Source organism: Dermacentor andersoni, chromosome 4, assembly GCF_023375885.2.
Source record: "Dermacentor andersoni chromosome 4, qqDerAnde1_hic_scaffold, whole genome shotgun sequence".
Classification (NCBI taxonomy): domain Eukaryota; kingdom Metazoa; phylum Arthropoda; class Arachnida; order Ixodida; family Ixodidae; genus Dermacentor; species Dermacentor andersoni.
Window position 1 is genome coordinate 7,961,623 of NC_092817.1, and position 19,510 is coordinate 7,981,132.

The 19,510-nt window shown below is 48.1% G+C and overlaps 1 protein-coding gene and 1 long non-coding RNA gene across 6 annotated transcripts in view; one reads left to right on the plus strand and one right to left on the minus strand.

The window, feature by feature from the left end:
* LOC126535934 (uncharacterized) overlaps nucleotides 1-19,510 on the plus strand; it is a 169,006-nt gene that overhangs the window by 45,182 nt on the left and 104,314 nt on the right. For all 5 annotated transcript variants that reach the window (XM_055073355.2, XM_055073356.2, XM_055073354.2 and 2 more), the window contains one exon: nucleotides 8,087-8,247. In XM_055073355.2, coding sequence (XP_054929330.1) covers nucleotides 8,087-8,247 — 161 coding nt within the window. The remainder of the gene's footprint in view (nucleotides 1-8,086; nucleotides 8,248-19,510) is intronic.
* On the minus strand, nucleotides 13,248-14,949 carry LOC129386099 (uncharacterized). The gene is made up of 2 exons (XR_011893784.1): nucleotides 14,531-14,949; nucleotides 13,248-14,453 (listed from the first exon to the last, which is right to left on the minus strand). It is a non-coding gene; the product is annotated as an uncharacterized lncRNA (long non-coding RNA).

Here is a 19,510-nt window from a genome sequence, read left to right on the forward strand (position 1 = left end):
GTTCGACTCAAGGAAGCGAGCTTTGTTCACGTGAACTTAGCATCTGAGTAGCCGCCCGATCTTTTGCTAGCCGAGTCGAACATCGTACCACGAGGGCGATGCGCATGCAGAATTCCTCTCCCTTGCACTACTTTAGTGTTTGCCGAGTGTGTTGAGGGTACGCAGTGTGATTGGAGTCACCCCTGGTTCGCCGTCACCTGCACATTGTCTGCGCTGCTGCCCCGTACTACGATCGAGCCACCGGGCAATGGTGATGCTGTGGCCAGTTCGGCGCAGCGACTTCGGCAGCCGCCTGTATCCAGCTCGCAACCCCTCGGCGGCGGAGAAAAGAGCCGGCGGTCACCGACAGCTATTGCAGCTCTCGCCAGCAGGGAGCGTCGGCGCAAGCGACGCTTGCTCGTTCCGACTACTGCGTCGCCGTTTCCGGAGTCCTGGCCTGGAATCGTGCCGTCGAGTCTGTAAAGCTGCTGCTGTGACCGGCGGACGCCAGCGGTGTACCCAAGGACAATGTCGGCTCGCATGCTATGGACAGCATGTGGACATTTCCTCAGCACGGCCACTGTTGCATGTACTATATTGTTCGCGAAGCACGGGTTGATGTTAGACCGTGTCACATGTTTCACTGGCATAAGATGTGATTTAAGGTTGGGGGGATGTGGGGATACGCGACTCTCATGCGTCCCCTGATATCTCGTTTTCCCACATAGCACCTGCAGTGCGGCTTCGCCGCGTGGCCTGGTGCCCGCGGCGGTCGGAGTGGTACAAGCGCAGTGCGAGAGATGGCGCGAGTGTTGCGCTGCTGCGGGGTTACTTGGGTGCGGGAAAGACAAGGCGTTCCTTCTTTAGTTCGGGACAGCAAGCAGTGCGGACATGCCGCGCGTGCGCCGATCCATGCTTCTGTGAGACCGTCTCGCGTGGCCGCCTTCGAACGCGCCACCGTACGCGTGACCGTACGCGCGAATGACCAGGCGTTGAAATCCAGCATGGGGCGAATATATTCGCTCGTTATCCGGTCGCGGTGAGTCGGACTTCTAGATTTGTCGCACGCCCATCGGCATGTTTTGTATTTAGCAGCTCGGCTAGCAAGCATTGATCCATGAAAGGTGCAATAAATGCCCTTGTGATTGTTCGCACTACTGTGTTGTCGTTCCTTTGTCCCAAGAGTAGTACGGGAGGAGAACCCCACAACAGCTGATCATCATACGTCAACAACGAGTTGACTAGGCAGACTGTTGTGTCAGGTTTCGGAACCAGCTTCCTGTCGGAACCAGTCGTCCTCACTTCTCGACCACCCTAAGTTCGACCATTTAATTTTTGCATGCCGCTAGGATGCCTCAGGGTACGTTTGTTCTTGGCCCTTACGCTGCATCAGTGACTGCCGACACTACCCAGACACTTGGTTTTGAAAGTGGCTTTCAGTTTGCAAAACATACGAGTCTGTTCCCAATCATGTGTAATGCCGCAAACATGAATGAAATGCATTCAGTGCAGACCTGTGAATTGTACTGTGAAAAGCCTTGTGCGCTGCTGCCAAGATGGTGGAAGAAAGGGGGGAGGGGGCCTTTTGCATATGGTGGGCGGTGGTTTTGTTAAATCTAAACAGTAATGTACGAATCTAAGTGAGGATTTGGATTGCATTTGTTTTGGCCACTCGCAAAATTCTAAAATGCTGTTTCCAAAACTGAAAGCCCCTGTCTATACAAGAGAAACCCAGTGGCGCATACATCCTCACTCTCGATGAAAAAAAATTGAGCGTCATTTATGCTTTCTTGTGAAACACACATATTGGACCGAGAGGCTTTTCACATTCTGGAAGCAGAGTGGTGATCTCACTGATAACGAATGGCTGTAGTTTGCATGAGTCATATACGTGCCGTGAGAGTGAGACACGTACCCTGCTCATTTTCTCTCCATACCATGTACTGCCCTTCAGTTTCAGTCTGTTGTTTACAAGCACCATTTCAAATTACTTGTGATTAAATATTTCCGGCGTCACAAGTGATTGTATTGCTGTTAGGAGAAGCGTGCTTGCAGGGGTGCGATGCAGCGCAGCATTCAATATATCAAATGTGGCAGTGAATGGGAGTTCTATACAAGTGTAGTACATCACTATACTTTTGCGTGAGATTTCCAAGGGGCTGTTACAACTGTTCGATGTGAACAATAGTTCGATATATCTAAATTTGTTAGATCAAGGATTGACTGTAGTGCATAGTGCTGTAGGAAGCGCATGCTTTGAATACACAACAACCCAAATGTGCCACTATTCTCTCCAAGTGTGGCCGGTCCAAGTGTGTGTTGCATTCAAAAATGAACTGCATTGGCTCAACGTGCGTCATGCTGTACTTGTGCGCTTCGGGCATGCGTGGCCAGGAGCAGTAATGGTGGTTGCTCATCAGCAAAACATAATCTTGGATTCTTTCTTTCCTCGGATGCATTTTGGAGCTCTCACACAGCACTTAAGTGTCCCTCATTTCCTCTAATGTTGCCATTCAGAAGCACAATCGCTAAAGCTAGCAGACATTTTGCTGAATATAGGTTCCACAATAGCACAGCATATCTAGGCACTCATATAGAAAATGTATGGGCACTTGGTAGAAAACTAACATAGAAATGACACTAAAGCTCCTAAACAAAATAGAAATTTAGCACACCCAATTTTTTTTAGGAAGGAAAACCGGCAAATGTCTAATGTGTTGCACATTGGCGGCCGGTTTTCTAAAGTCAGCTTCGTCGCAGGGTATTTTGAAGTCGGCATTGCCGCAATTTTGCCGTAAAGCATATGAACATCGTGAAGGTGGTTATGGTTTTGTGTCCAATTGCACTGCGCAAGCAGTCTTCAGCCCAATTTTCTTTAAAAAAAGAAGGTGCACAATAGAATCGGGTGAATGCACTAATCAGGACAAGCTGGAAATAGGCGTTTTTGATGGAAAAGGACTGGTGTTTAACGCATTCACTGTCCCCTAAGCTCTGCTGATACAGATGCTGCCACTGAAGGGGTCGCTATTGGGGTCAGGCACTTGCATGCTGACCGCTCAAGTATGAATTATTCAGTGAAGGCTAATTTTAGGATAGAAATAACAAAACTTTTTGCCTATAGAAATGCATGGACGTTGGCTAGGACCTTTGGTTGGGATTGAATCAACCAGAGGCTGTGTGCAGATAAGGATAGAGCAAGGGGAGTCCAGACTATATTTAATTTTCAACTAAACTTCTATATGAGGTGGGAAAATGTTTTTGTAGAAAGGAATCAACCTTAAAGGATACTGATGGGCTAGTTGGTGAGCCATGATATTGAAGCAGCGCACTTACATCTGACCTGAGCACGCACACATAGAACGGACATACACCAGTGCCTGTGTATGTCCTTTCTATGTGTGCGTGTATGTGTTGGATGTAAGTGCATGCTCCAATATCATGAATCAACCTTCATTTTGCAAAACTTGGCATGGATTTCTTGAAAGAAATTCTTATTTCACTTAAGGTGGAAAAGAGTGTTTTAATGACTTCAAAAAATCCTAAGTTTCGACAAAGGTCGATTCCTTTCTGCAGAGACATTTTCCCACCTCATGAAAATTTATCTGGAAGTAAGAATAGTCTGGATCCCCCTTAGTCTGTCCTAGTCTGAACACACGCCGGAGTTAAATTAACGGAAGTCCACTGTATCGTTTCAGTACTTTTTAAACTGTTAATTTATTACGACCTTTGTAAATAGATTACTGTATATTGTCACCTGTGTTAAAAAAAAATGGCGGTGTTCATGGCTGGTTCAGTGCTTACGGAGACGGCGGTTGGTCCTAGATCTTGAGCAGAAGCGAGCCTACTTCCTCTTCTCTTCTTGTTTGCTTCTTCTATCACAAATCGCACAATGCCCCAGGTGGCAATATTATGTTTACTGCTTTGCAAACCAGAATGTTAAATACTTTACAATACTTGTGTTATTTATAAGGGCAATTATTTTGCATACTCTGTCTAATCAGACTTACAGTTTTTTGTACCTCAATCCTGTGACAGGCTTGTACATAATGTTTGTTCTAGCTCTGTTAATTCGATCCTGATGGGACCAGTGAAACTGGCTGAATTATCCGGTGGTTCAAATTAAATAAAAGGCACAAAAAGCGCCGAAACTCGCTGTTGATTCACTTAGCAGTACTAGCCTTTAGAGTTAGCTTCGCCGCAGTACAGCCGTGTTATGCGATGAAGCATATTAAGCGTACATGCGTACATACATGCACCATCTCCAGTCACAGTAAGAGCACCGAGATGCCCCTAATATGTCAACTGGCAGGCCTTCAGAGTTTTAGATAGACCTCCGCTCTTTTGCTGGCTTTAAATGTGCCTGCGACTTTCTCAGTTCTTTAATCTTACCACCTTCCTTTCCGCTAACTTTCCCAAAACACAGATGGTTTTTCTCCTCTTCTCGGTGCACAGCACGTGTCCACGCTTATAATTAAGGAACTTGTACTAGGCGCCTTTAACGGTCTTGGATGCTAGACACACATGCCTGCGAAATGAGGGCTCACATCACAACAGCAGTATCAGAAACAGCCCTGAATAGCTGCCAGTACGCTTACTAGGCATCTAGGAGCTTGTACTGTGACCAGAGGCAGCACATGCGTGTCTGTGTCTAAGAAACGCGTACCATGTCCCATGGCAATGGCCCCGTTTCAATCTTGATATGCTTCACCGCATAACACATCTGTATTGCGGCGAAGCTGATCTGTCAAGTTCTAATTATTTGTCGAAGGCCAATTTTGAGTTGAAATAACAGAAGTTCGAGTCCATAAATATGTATTGGCGCTGGCCTGGACCTTCAGTCAGGATCGAATTAACCAAGAAATCAAATTAACCGGAGTCGAATTAACAGAAGTTTACTGTACTTAAACAAATTGTAATGAAGAAAGGAAGAGAATGACATACCGATCATCATCAAGAGCGGAGGGCACGAGACCGGCGCTCGAACACCACCATCTTGTTCTCCCTGCTCACTGTTCCGAGCTACCGCCCGTTTGTCGGAGTCGCCCAATAAACTTCCTTACATTTGGTGGAGGTGCTGGGTACGCACATCGCCGGCACCCTGGAACTCCGATCCCGCTCGTTGCACTTGACCATGCAAGCTGACGCAGCCCAACAGCCGCCACCTTTCCCGGCCGCAGTTTGTCCCGGCCCGGTTCGCCAGCGAGACCCCCCGGTATTTTCGGGTACGGAAGACCAGGACGTCGAGGACTGGCTGTCGTCCTACGAAAAAGTTAGTGGACCCAACAAGTGGGATGACGCTGCTAAGTTGAGTACCGTGAACTTCTACATGGCTGGCGTGGCGAAGCTGTGGTATACGAACCACGAATCGGAATTTGAGAACTGGTCTGCTTTCAAGGAGGCAATATCTGCTGTTTTCGGTCTCCCTGCCGTGCGGAAGTTACGCGCCGAGCAACGGCTGCGCACACGTGCACAGGAACCGAATGAAACTTTTACCGCCTATGTTGAGGACATAATCGATCTCTGCAGGCGCGCCGATGCCTCAATGAGCGAAAGTGCCAAAATACAGCATATTACGAAGGGCATCGACGACGATGTCTTTCAGATGCTTCTTGCGAAGTCTCCTGGCACTGTGCCAAAATAAGTCTGAAGTTGAAGTGTCTGAAGTTGTAACTCTTTACCACAGCTATGACGAGTTGAGAAGGCAGCGGGCTCTCACCCGACGTTCATCTTAGACGTACAATCAACCGCTCGCTGCACTGGACATCATGCCTGACCAGTCATACCTTATCGCACAAATGAAAGAATTAGTGCGTGAGGAGGTGGCCCGTCAGTTGTCTCTCCTGCCGTTTGCTCAGCGTCAGGAGCTCCCAAAACAACAGCAACTGCAGCGACCAATCCTGTTGGCTCCTGTGCTTCGACACGTCATTCAAGAGCAGATTTCCGAGGCCATGCCGGTGCCCATTCAGCAGCAACCTGTCGCTGCGCCTCTTAGTTACGCTGAGGTAGTAAAGCGGCAGCAGCTTCAACAGCTCTCACCACCCCATGGTGTGTCGTGTGCTGCAGCCCCGATTCAGCCGTCCGTGACATGGGCTGCTCCCATCCCTGCAAATCCCTGGCGAACGCGCGACAACTGGCCGATCTGTTTTGCATGCGGTGGCCCTGGTCATATCGCCCGATTCTGCCGCTGTCGCACGCCAGGATACTCAGACGCCCGTTCACTGAACTACATGGATCGTCCCTGCTCTCGTTATGAAAGTTCGGGTCCCCAAACAAGTACGTCTTCACGTGACTATCCGCAACCCACGACTCGTCGCTCACCTTCACCCCGTCGCTGCTCCTTGTCGCCCATGCGTCGTCGACCAGCCCCTGAAAATGAGGGAAACTAGCCCCCGCAGTTCGTGAGGCAAGAACTGCGCTGTCGAAATGCTCAAGTCCTCGAACTTTGCCGTCGAATATTGTCGAAGTTTTGGTAGAAGGCACCCGTGCATATGCTCTTGTAGATACCGGTGCTGCCGTTTCTGTTAAAGACTCCACACTTTGCCGCAAGCTTCGGAAGGTGACTACGCCTCTTGATGATGATCGGTATGTCATTCTCTTCCTTTCTTCATTACAATTCGCAGTTCCGCGACTCTTTCGATGTTGCCCAACGTGCCCTTGGCCGAACTTCTACCATTGTTCACAACATCGACACCGGCTCCAACTCGCCAGTGTGACAACGCCCTTACCGCGTCTCCACCGCGCAACGTCAAGTTATTGCCGACCAGGTTGACGTTATTCGCCCTTCACAAAGTCCGTGGGCATCCCCTGTGGTTCTCGTTAAAAAAAAGGATGGATCGATTCGCTTCTGTGTGGATTACCGGCGCCTAAACAAGGTCACTCGAAAAGACGTGTACCCTTTACCCAGAATTGACGATGCTCTTGATTGCCTGCAAGGTGCCGAGTTTTTTTCGTCGTTAGATTTGCATTCCGGGTATTGGCAGGTGCCTTTAGCAGAGGCCGACCGTTCAAAGACAGCCTTCATCACGCCTGACGGTCTATATGAATTCAATGTCATGCCCTTTGGCCTCTGCAATGCGCCTGCCACCTTCGAACGCATGATGGACTTGGATCTGCGGGGTTTGAAGTGGCACATGTGTCTCTGCTATCTCGACAACATTGTTGTCTTTGCGCCAGATTTCGCAACCCATCTCGAACGCCTCAACCATGTCCTGACGTGTCTGAAGACCGCTCAGCTGCAACTAAATCTCAATAAGTGTCGTTTGGCTGCACGAAAACTTACAATTCTTGGTCACGTCGTATCAAAGGATGGTGTGCTTCCAGACCCAGCTAAACTACATGCCGTGACTGACTTCCCTAAACCGACGACTCTAAAGCAGTTACGAAGCTTCATAGGGTTATGCTCCTACTTTCGTCGGTTTGTGCGCAACTTCGCCTCTATATTTGCGCCTTTGACCCAACTTCTAAGCAGCGCCTCCAATATCTCGTCATGGTCTTCTGAGTGTGACCAAGCCTTCTCCACCCTTCGCCGTTTCCTGACGTCACCACCTATACTGCGCCACTACAATCCTACGGCCGCAACTGAGGTGCACACAGACGCCAGCGGTGTCGGCCTCGGTGCTGTTCTTGCGCAACGAAAGCCTGGGTTCGCAGAGTATGTCGTCGCATACGCCAGCAGAACGCTCACCAAGGCTGAGTCAAACTATAGCGTCACCGAGAAAGAATGCTTGGCAATAGTCTGGGCGCTTGTCAAGTTCCGCCCTTACTTATATGGCCGCACGTTTGATGTAGTTAAGGACCATCATGCATTATGTTGGTTGTCTTCGTTGAAGGATCCGTCAGGATCCGTCAGCATCCGTTGAAGGATCATGTCAGCTGATTTTATGAGACACGAGCTAACACTCATTCTACCCTCTCCATTATTAGAAATGTCATGTGTTACCCTTTGTAGACTGATTGCAAACACGCCTTAGGCACCTGCAAAATGCATATAATGCTCGGCTATGAGCCACAAACTCGATCAGTCTTACCAGCTGACCTTTTTAAATAGGCGCGCTCTGTAATGAAGTTCTATCATTATAAAAGTATGCATTTGGGGTTTTGCATGCAGGTGCAAGACCTGGCCCACCACTTGCTGCGGCTGCCAGCCTGCGATACTGTTGAGCCTCACCACCTGCCCCTCTGGCTGCTCTACTCGGGTGTGCCACTGGAGTGGGCATTCTGCCCTGCTGTCGGCAGCGTAGTCATTCCGAGGGACCCAGCAGTGCTCAGGTGCAGTGCCAAAATATGAGATGCAGGGCTGGCTCTAGTGTCTGTGCATAGGTTTGGTTTTTAGTTACTGCTGTCTTTTTAAGAGGAACTTTACTTTGGGAACTTTCCATCTAATACATGAGAATGAAGAAATGGTCTTTCTCACCATCCATTGCACTGACTTTCATGAGGTTTCTGGCATTTGAAAGTAGCTAATAATTAGTAGCTAATAAAGTGCAGAGAGCAGATACTTGGGCCATCACTTTTCTAAAACAGAAGTTGCTGAATAATGAGAAACTGAAAGCTATAAGCTGAAGCATAATGTTTACAGCTGTTTAACTGTCTCACTGAGCCCAAAGAAATCGATTAATTGGAATTGGATCAATTGGAGCATTGGAATTCTTCTTCCGCGAACAGTGCTACGCACCTTATGAAATGACTACTGCACTTTGAACTATTTGTCAGATGTGACAATTTTCGGCACATTGGGGAGACTTCAACAGGAGTCAGCATTGAAACTAGCATCAAATTTGCACTTTGGTCAACTCAGCAACATAATGTTTAAGTGACAGCAGCAGTGAAGATGCAGACGCTTCTGTCAGGTTTCTTGATTTTCTGATTGGAGGTCTATACAGTTTTAACGATGACTGAAATATCGGTGCATGTTCAGTAGCGCATGTTGTTTTCATGATTATGTTTGATTAACCTTAAGTGTAACTTTATTTTTTGTTATTGTGAGTTGCTTTTATCCATCAGCATTTCGACAGCATACATACAGATGGGCCCATTGTTAGAGGGAACGTGCAAGTGCGTGGCTCATGCGCAGTGCAGCGCCATGTACAAGAAGCAGTGAAAACCAAGCACACGCACGTTGTCTGCTGCCAGACCACCCCTTTGCTTCGCCTGTGCGCTCTTGATCTGCGGTTGCTGTGAACGTGATTTAATGGCAAAAAGTTGCGCTTGACTTGCCAGCAATCTGGATGCTAAGAGCACGGAAATGATCAAGCTTTCAGAACATTATTGGCGACATCAAGCCCTGTTTTTCTGGTGGAAGCTTTGTGTTCGGACGTTATTACATAACAGACCGAAGCACATTCATTTCGTGGATGGAACGTGGCGTACGACTCAACAAAATGAGCTCGAGTCACACCACCTTTTGTTTTCGGCACTTTTGTACAAGGCATGTTTCAATGATGTCTTGATATGTTGCGCTCAGTCTGTCGAGTTTCAGGAAGACACAAAACGCCATGTAAAGCTACCGTTAACGAATAAGAAACAGGAACACACACATATGCAGGGTCCAACTATCATGCACCAAGATTTAAGAATGTGCAAGTGCCATGTAGGTAGAAATAACCAAGGTAATGTTGTTTGCTGTCACTTGGAGATATGCAGATTAGTTTGGCAGAAGGCAAAAAAAGAAATAATTAAACTTAATTAAAGGGAAGCTGAAAGGCTTTCCAGAAAAAATGAGTGAAGAGCAGTACGCCGTGGTTTTCAACTCTCTGAATTCGAATATCGCATCGAAATTGAGTGAAAGAAAGCGCAAACATATTTTATTTCGACGAAAAGTGCAGCAGCAGACACGCTCAGCTCGCGCGCCTCGTTTCCGCCTGTGATTGGTCGGGCGCCTCGTGACGTCAACAATGGTGTTCGTCCAGACCGACTGCTGCCGCTACACACGAAGCACGGTGCAAAGTAGTTTGGTGGTGTTTTGCTGAGACGGTCATGGAAATTTTCAAGAGCTTGCGTTTCCCTGAGGAGTTCGGCATTAAGTCCAAACTCTACGAGAGCGATTTTGCGCGCGACGGTGACGGGCGACGGCTTCGAGTGACAAAACGGGCCGTCGCTTGAACAAATCGCTCGGTGTTGTCGCTCGATCGCTCGTTTCTAGAAATCTAGAACTCGTCGCTCGTCGCCCGGAAATGCTATGAGCGACTAGCCAATTGTGCGAAGCCGAAACTGGATGTACATAACTAAAATACTGCTGTTTGTCGCACGGAACGAGCAAACTATTGAATTTTACACGTGCAAGAATAAGAACCTAGTGCAAGACCTTCAGAAATATTTTATGCTCCTTCTTCAGTAAAATACATCAACTTAAATTGATAAAGCATGCGTTACGCTAGTTTCGGCACGTATATTGCTGCCCTCATTCCGGGAAGTCGTCGCTTAAAGCCGTCGCTCGCGTGGAGTTCGGCTTGCAGACAACGAGTGAACGCGACAGCCATCGCCTCACTTGTAGCGCTGTCGCTGTCACGTGCAAGATCACTTGTAAGGGGTTTATACTTGTAGATACTACACGTACGTACATACTTGTACATACTACATGTACGAGCTGATTGCGAAGAGCCGGCCTCTCCAAGAAGCAAAAAATGCTGGTGCAAGCACTGCTTTCCACGCGAACGAAGGCGAAGTGTTAGCATCTCCTTGTGTTGGAAATGTTCTTTGGTGAGTATGTTTTTTGCTAAGCTGCATTCAGCATTCCAGTGAGTACGTTTCCGGGCAAACAACTGTAGTGTTACTTTCCTGCATGCCTCCTCGTAGAACGTAAGCGGTTATGCGATCTTCAGCATTTGTGCGCTGCCCCAAAGCTGTCGGCAATCTACACAGACGGTTTAAACGCGGGAAAAGTTTACCGGCTGTTGTAGCACGTGTAGTATGTTCTAGAACCTTCATCAGCGCGCCATTCGCATGCTACTCGTAACCGGCGAATTCCGTCGGCTACGTGAGATGGTCGGTTTCTTATGTGTGCGAGAGAAGGGGGAGTGCAGCGTCTTGTCGTGAGCAGGCTTTCCAACACATGCAAACTTTACGCTTGCACTGCGTTATGGTAGCTGCATGCAGGCTGTTTCACAAAACACGTGCGAATAGAAAATTCGCGGCGCTTGGCGATGAAACCTGCATCAAGGGTGGGCGATAAACATGCACCTTCCGTTCGGCGTGCTAACAATTTTTTTTTTAGGAGAACCCAAAGCACGCATTATTAATAAACTCCGGTAGTAATCGTCACGGAAGTGGTTAGAGCACAACACTTGTTCCTGAGCGCTTGAAGTTGTTTCGCTTCACAGCAGCCTCCCACTTAGATGAAAGCTTCTTGTCTTGCAGGAACTAATGGAACATCGGAACATCGTCGCGGCCGCTGGTGTTCGTGCAAGCGTAGGCTGCACAGAACGCCGGCATGATCGGCCTACAAGTTCAATTGATGCTGTGCACGTCAACTACCACTCCTATATACATACAAATAAAGGAATGTAGGGTCGAGCGAAGCAGATTAGGATGGCAAGTGCACAGAAATAAGCCCGGTCAGGCACGGTCGCGGAGGCTGCGAAGGAGCGGAACACCAGTGTTGACGACACTACGCCACGGTTTCCGGTCTCCGCTCGCATCGTCAGCGTCAGCAGCAGCACGCGGCGCTCGATGGGGGGCGGAGCTACAGCGCAATTTTAACCGACGATTGCGTCACTCCTAAGTGAAAAATCCCCCCCAAAATTTTCACGCATCCGTATATGAGCATCCGTTCCCGCATCCGTATATGAGCGTCTTATTGAATTCGACAGACTCTTCAGCTTCCCTTTAATCAACTTCTCAAATAATATAATTAGATTAAAAGTGTCAATGAGAAAATTGTAGAGCAACATGAAAGTTTTTCCAAGCGTGAAAAAAGCCTGCAAATACACGCAAAGTGCCTCGAGTGGCCAGTCGTGTGGCAATATTGTATCTATTCCCGAGCTTCTTTCACGCGTGGAAAAATACTTTTATGTAGCATGTATTGAGCAACAGAGAGCTGTATCGGGAATGTTTCATGTTGCACTACAATTTTCTCATTGACACATTTCTTCTAATTATAATACTTGATAAGCTGATTAATTAAGACTAATTAAGTAATTAGACAGAAAGCAAAAAAATTATGTGACTATCTCCAAGCAATGACAAACAACATTACCTTGCTTCTGTCCAGCTATGTGGCATTTCCATATATTTAAATATTTGTGCATGATAGTTGGTACACTTTGTTAAATAGTCGAGCCCCCTTATAACGAATCTAAGCATTACACAGCATCAGTTCATTGTACCCCGAAGTTTGTAGTAAGTGGACGACAGCTCAAAAAAAGAAAAGTGGCTAATCAAAACACAAAATTTATTTCTTTGCAACGAAGTTCGTGATGCTCATCTGTTTCTGCAGTACAAATCTGATGAGGGCGGTCTTCATATTATTTAACACAGAAGTGTGCTCTTTCCCAAGGCCCTTGGCAAAGACAAGTTGCCTGAGGCTGTCTATGTAGCCCATCGCTACAAGTACGGTTATGGGTGCTGGCTCTGAAGTTTCATCGTCATCTGATTCCTCCGCGTCGCTCTCCACCCACACTTCGCAAGCGATGCCCTCATCCGTGCATGGTTCTGCAATATCAGTGTCTTCATCAGCACAAATAAAGTCATCCCAACCAGTGTCGTAGGCCCCCATGTTGGAGTCGATGACGCACTGCCACAAATCGCCGCCGCACCAATCATCTTCGGAAGCATCAGGCTCGGCATCAGGCACTTCTTTGATGAAGCTGGTCTTGCGGAAACAGTTCCGAACGCAAGCGGCCGTCACCTCTTCCCAGGCCACTTTCGCCATCTCAATGGCTGAACACAGTGAAACTCAAAGCGGCAAGTTGGTGGGCCGGCAGTCAACAGTGACGAGCAAGCGCTCCACAATGCACCGCCTATACACCAGAACACCGTGAATTCAAAGCGCGCCGCCATATTGATGAGCGCCGGTCGCGCCATCTATCCCAAGCGCCGCGAAGTAGCAGGCCTGGGCTGCCACGCCGGGAGATGCGACCCGGCGCGAAAGCGAAACTTGGGCTTTTTAGCTGGGCGGAAGGCGTGTTTCGCGTTTTTTCTAGCCTGTCATTTTCGCTGTCTCGATTCAATCAAACTTCAAGACCTCATGCAAGTTCGCAATGGCCACACTGAGTGATGTGCAGACTGCAGAAGCGAATACATCGGGTAACCACGTAAGCACGTAACCTGTGAAGGATTTTACAGCACTGTGTTGGTGCCACATTTTATTAAAGCACGCAGAACATTGTCCTCTGCACTTTCAGTTTGGTCTTGTTTGTCATGGTCAGTACTGGGTTGGCCGCGTTTGGCAACCAACTGGCGAGGTCGTTTGACTGCCTGATTAGCAGACGCCTGCCCTTCACCACCTGCACATTGAAAACAATATATATGTTATAGTAAGAAGGGCTGTAGTTCTTTCCCATGCCATCACTGTTGCGAAGACATAAAGTCCTCTCAAAATGAAATAGAAAATGCACCAGGCCAATTGTATCGTGCAACCCCTTAAGAGTACAACATTAAGAACACAAGCCTACAGTACTCGAACAAGCAGCATGTGATGCTAAACCTGCACTCATTGGAAAATGAGGAACTACAGTAGTTATAATGTTCAACTACATGTGCAGTCAAAGCCCATATAACAGGGCGAGCATGACGGATGCAGGTTTTGTACAGTTGCACAAACCATGACAGGGCACATAAAATTACCATCCCTACTTAAAGCTGCATCATCAGGGAAGCCTTTGGTACAAGACAACAACCGCACCTGCATTCCAAAAAATTAGCCCCACCAACTGCAGCTACCTGGTATCAGACCTGTTTCGCTTGTGCGAGGCCATATCGGATTGTTAGCGCTCCCTTAGAAAACAGTAAAAGAAACTGGCGAGAACGAGCAAAATTTTGTTACAAAATACAACAATAATTAAGCACCTTATTTTCCTCGCCTTATGAACGGAAAAATTTTGCGCTTTGCCCTGCATAACAGCCCGCACGCAGTTTAGAGCTCAGGATGCTCAAATGAATTCGTTACGAATGACACCTGCAACACCAGCTCGTAAAGACAGGCGCGCTGCAAGAACGCCTTCGGCGACGAGCAGTCGTTGTTTACGTTTTTGTCGACGCATGCTACGTGACGAGCAGACTTCGTTTTACTTTCATTAGCAATAACGCTCACCAGCAGGGCAACATACTATCGTTTACAACTTGTCGTTCACGCTTAATGGTCATGCCGTGCAGCAGCTGCAAGTATCGCTAACCGCAAACTCAACTGTTCCGCTTAACCGTCGGGAGCTCTGCCTGAATGAAAACACGAAAAGGCTTGCCTTCTTGTTATAGCCAAGGCGAAGCACTGGCGCGGGATTCTGCTCTGTGGGCTTGTCCAGAAAGTGCTCGGAGCAAACCTGCGTGTTACACATATTACGTTCGTAGGGCGCAAAGTTGAACGTGGCACCAAAATATACACAGATCGAATACTCACTCGTGCATTTTCACTGGGTTGGTAGTTCTTCCTATTCACTGCAGCTATCCACCGGTGGCGCAGCTTGTCATTCTTCGTTGCGGATGGAAATCGGTGCAGGCTGAAAACACCGCACCGGCACGATTCCCTACGTGTATTGTGCTCTTCGCAAACAGCGCTAAGCAACCTGCTCCTTTTCCGCTGGTTATTTTGGCATCCAAACACGACGCAACGATGCCCAGATGACTTCTTGTACTTTGGATTCGCGTGAACGGGCACATTTCCGCACTTTGGAGTCCTAGAGCTAGCGCTAGCCATGTCTGCTGGTCGCCGGCGAACACGCTTTGGCAGCCCAGAACAAGATGGCGCTGGTCGACCGGGCAATCCGGGTGCGAGAGTATGCGTTCGATTAGCCTGGGTGCGAGGCTAGCGTGTTCTGGTCTATACGATGCCTTAAATGCGCATATTATGCCAAAATCAAGCGGCTGCACTTTTGAAGTGGTATTGGGTGGCAGGAAAAGTAGAGTAACTGCCGGCAGAGAAGTTTGCACATTGTGCGCTGAGCATTTGTCGAGCACAAGCAGCACATGCCTTCCTTGCCTCTGCACGTTGTGGTCAAACTCGCCCAGCCATTATGCGAATAAATTGCACGTCATCCACGCCTTAGTATTGTGGCTGTAGTGTGCAGGTACACAGCTCCGAAAGCAACACAGCTTCTTTGATTTTCCGATTACAAAGGGCAAGCGCCGGTCGCACTGAAGTACTGTAATGCGCACCTTACTGTGCTTACCGCCAGCACATGAGCCGCCTTTCATGGCGTGTGTCTTGTCCGGTAGCATCTGATAAAATAATGCAGGTTCGTCTGTGTTGCAATGTCCTGCTCTGTGTAGCTTGCAGTAATGGCTTGGAGCAGGTACGCAAAGTTTTTGGCTTTGCCCAGTGTTATTGGTCCACTTATCGGAATGTTGCGAGCCCATGTGTCGGTGAACCACTTAAGCAGCACGTCCTCTACATCCATATAGGTGACCTTCCGCAGGCGTTTTCTGTTCGTCGAGTCGACGGCAGAGCTGGCGATCTTCTTCTTGCTCAATTGTCGAGATGGTTGATTTAGACTCGTACTTCTTCACCAGCTCGCAGTTTTTAGCACCTTGAGACACTTCCTTCAAAATTGCTTGCTTCGTTGCCATGTTTAGCACTTTCCGTTTCGTGACCGCTGCAGGTATGGCATTCCCATCTGCCATCCTGAATTACAACTCGGATCTGACTAAAATGAAGCACGGAAGCGAGAAAGCATGGAAACTAGTGTGGAGAGGCCTGCTTCGTGGTAACGGCCACAAAACAAAGTTTCTGAACTTTAGCCGGCGCCATAGTGCACGCGCCGAGGCAGCGATGGAGTTGCAAGAAAATGCAAGGAGAGGGGATCGGAGTTGTGAGGACGGGCAAGAGGGCGATCTTGGAAGCCACACGCTGACACTCGTGGGCAGGGCGTGACAACGGGTGGAGGGGCACGAAACGGATAGTTCGCCTCTGAGAAGGCTTGGGAAAACAGACCGTGCGTGCAAAGGGGTCGAAGGTTGTCGTTATTTCGCATCGCGATGGCGGGTTTACGCTGTCGGTTTGCTGTAATCGATCGGCAGGGCTCAGAGACGTTTGTTTTATGCCATTGAAATAATGTATATTTTGACAGTAGGACGGCTCTCGTTTGCTTTAAGCGAAAGTTTGTCTTAAGTGGGGCCGTTATATGTGGGCTCGATTGTATATATATGTAGTCTAAATCCTTCGAAGGTATCGTTCTTCTGAAATGCCAGTGAAGGAGCGAGTGAGTGACACTAGCGTATACTTTAAGCAATAGACAAGGAACAAGTTGAATTTGTTGACAGTGTTGTGAATGTGTTTCCATCCGCCGAGTGCTCATGCGAGACGCAGCACAACGTATTTGGCGTGCCCAAAAATACCATCTCCAAAACTAAATAGTTCTGCTCCTGTGTATTCATATTCTATGCTACTACAGAAGAAGTGAGTGTGCTTATTGCTTTCTACATCGCACAGGTGACAATGTCCAAAATTATATATTTCCCCGTTGGAGGGCCCCTCACCAGGCCATGTAGTAAATTTCGTTTATACGCTGGAAGTTGTTACATTCTCTTTAGGGAGCGTTCTGCCACAAGGATTTTTCAAATTGTTTCATTAATAGCAGAGATAGAAATATTTCAGTGCCGCGAACCCATGATTTCAGGAAGCGAGCTCCACTGCCAAGAAAGACTCACTCTCCACTTGCCCTGTCTTGCCTCCGCAAGCGAAATTCCTTCCCTGTGTTCTCCCATACCGTAGCTCAAGGAGCGTGTGACGCATACATAAAGTGCCCCGCCTTCAGTTTTCTTTCCCTCGATTTTTTGCTCTGTGGTGTACTTCCACTGACTGTGTCACATGCGAGCTGTTGTGTTTGTCTCTTTTCGCGCAATGCGAATACGGTACGCGAATACTGAGGCAGACACAAGCGGATCACAGAGCATGATCCCGTGCTGGAAGACAGTAGAAAATGACAGTTTTGAGGTCTGTGTGCCCGACTGCGTGACGTGGATACAAGCAGACGAAACACAAGTACAGTGCTCACGGAATGATACGCGACAGGGAGCATTTAGTAGAACCCTGCATATGTGCAAAGCACGCGAGAGTAACATGTCATGTCACTAGGAATCTGGTCACCGCAGGTGACGCGGACTCCGATCTAAGTGTATGCGCCAAAATTGCATTGATGTGACACTAACTGCAGCCGGTGGAAACGAATGTATGTGTATTACTTTGCCCTAAATTGACGCGTTTCATTCCATGAGCACTGTACATCTCTCTTGCTGCGGTGCGAAGTAAAACAAAAACACGCAGACATTTGGTTTGTGTGTTTTATTATTTCTCTAAACGTTAATTGAAGCAACAGATTACACGAATAACAGATGTTGCCTTGAATAATTATCTAATTCACATGTCACTATAAGCGACGTCACAGCACGGACATGTACATAGGTGCACTTGCGCATATATGTCAACCCCTCCGGCTTGGAGCACAGCACCCGCAAGGAGAAGAGCAAACAGCGTTCGGTTTGAAATTTTAGCTTTTTCCATGGCACGTAGCGATGTACAGTAAAAGCTCATTCATTCACTACTCGTTAATTCGAAATAATCGCCGCGGTCCGTCCAACAATGCATTGAAAGCAATATGTAACACATCCCGCTTATTCACACTGAAATCCGCACCGCCACCGATAATTCGAACTCCGCATCATCGTGGATGGGGAGAGCGCTAGTGCGCCACGCGGGTCGCGCAGCTTTGCTTTTTCGATCAGCGGCAAGGACAATAACACCGTCGCCGCGCGCCGTGTTCTTTGTGTACGAGCGTGCAAGGGTAAGCCGGCGAACACGGCTCAATCTCTTGTCGCGCGCGAGGCAGGAGGGTGAGGCGAGGGAGAGACAGGGGGACGTTCTCCGGTGGCTGCTGCTTATGGTGCGGCCATGTGGTGCCCGCATCTTGAAAGCAATCTACGATGTGGCCAAAGTGCGCGCCCGCGTGGGCCTCATCTTCAAAGTGATCTGCAATGTTTGCAGAGTGCACATAGTGCTGGTAGCTTCATATGTGATGTGCTTTCTACGTTTCGTTCGCGTTGAAGCGAGAGCTGTACGAACGTCAATTCGCTCGCTACTACTGCTGCGTGTCCTCACTCCAGCGTTTTTCAGCGAGTTTCCGCAGTCATCGAGCAAGATGCGTTCATGCTTACCTGTGCGCGCGTGACACCGTGCTTGTTAATTTATTTAGTAAGCGAATGCTTATAAGTTTATACGGCCGATGAAACTACTATCCTTACTTCGTATAGCTATCTACACTAATTTTCTATCGCAATCGATGCTTCGGTTTTCGCGCGAGACTGTGACATTTTTTTTTTCTCCGCCCCAGTCAGCGCGACGAACGCGCGGATGGAGCAAGAGCCATCTCGACGTCGGGCGCGCTGGCCGCGTCCGGTCACGTTGGCTGCGCCAGTGCTTCGAAGTATAGACGTTCACGCCAACGTGACGTAGCGTGTGTGAGCGTGCTCACGCCATGTCAGACTATATACGCACCTTAACCGAGCGATTTTTTTCTCTGACTTTCATTAGTTAGAATTTTTTATAATTCGAATTTTCATAGCATCCCCGCGGAGTTCGAATTAATGAGCTTTTACTGTAATACAGTTAAACCTCAATATAATGAACTTCAGTGTAACAAAACTCTCGATATAACGAAGTATTTAACTTTGCATTACCTCTTGTTCATAAACACCATGTATTTAGAGCCTCAATATAACAAAGTGTGTTTGTATGTGATTTCAGTATAACGAAATTTCGCTTTCGCTGCAAAGGAATGCCGAGACAATGATGAGCTAAATGATTTAATTACAAGTGGCTACTTGCAAACGTCCCTCTCAAATTGCGCGAGGCACAACAAGAGCCACCGCCAAAGTGGAGCTGCACTATGTTCCGTATAAAGTCCAAGTGCAATAAGATCCTATCGCGCCCTGCGCATTTTGTGCTTTAGGTGCAAGTGAAAGTGTGCAAGGGTGAGACAAGAAAGATGGTGGCTTCATGAGTGCTGCCTTCCCACGTATGCAAAGGGGAAGAAGGGGAGGGGAGCGAGCTCGTGGTAACATGATCAAGTGTGCGTGCAGGGCAGGGGGAGTTGGTGAGCGTATCGACCGTGGCTGTGCGTGTTTATAAGCACAGCTGAGTGCATATGCTGCCATGCGCCCTGTTTTAGAAGTAATCAGCCATGTGTACAAAGAGCGGGCGCGCCAAGACGGCATGGCATCATGTAAGCTGACTTCCCGCACGTTTAGTATTAGTTTAGTATTAGTTTAGTTTGGAGGTTGTGCAGTCTCGAGTTTCGGTGACCGGTTGGAGCGAGAGGCAGACGAAGCATTCGCTCCCTGCTGCCGGCGCTTTTCATGATAGCGTAATTCAAGTGCAGGCAACGCT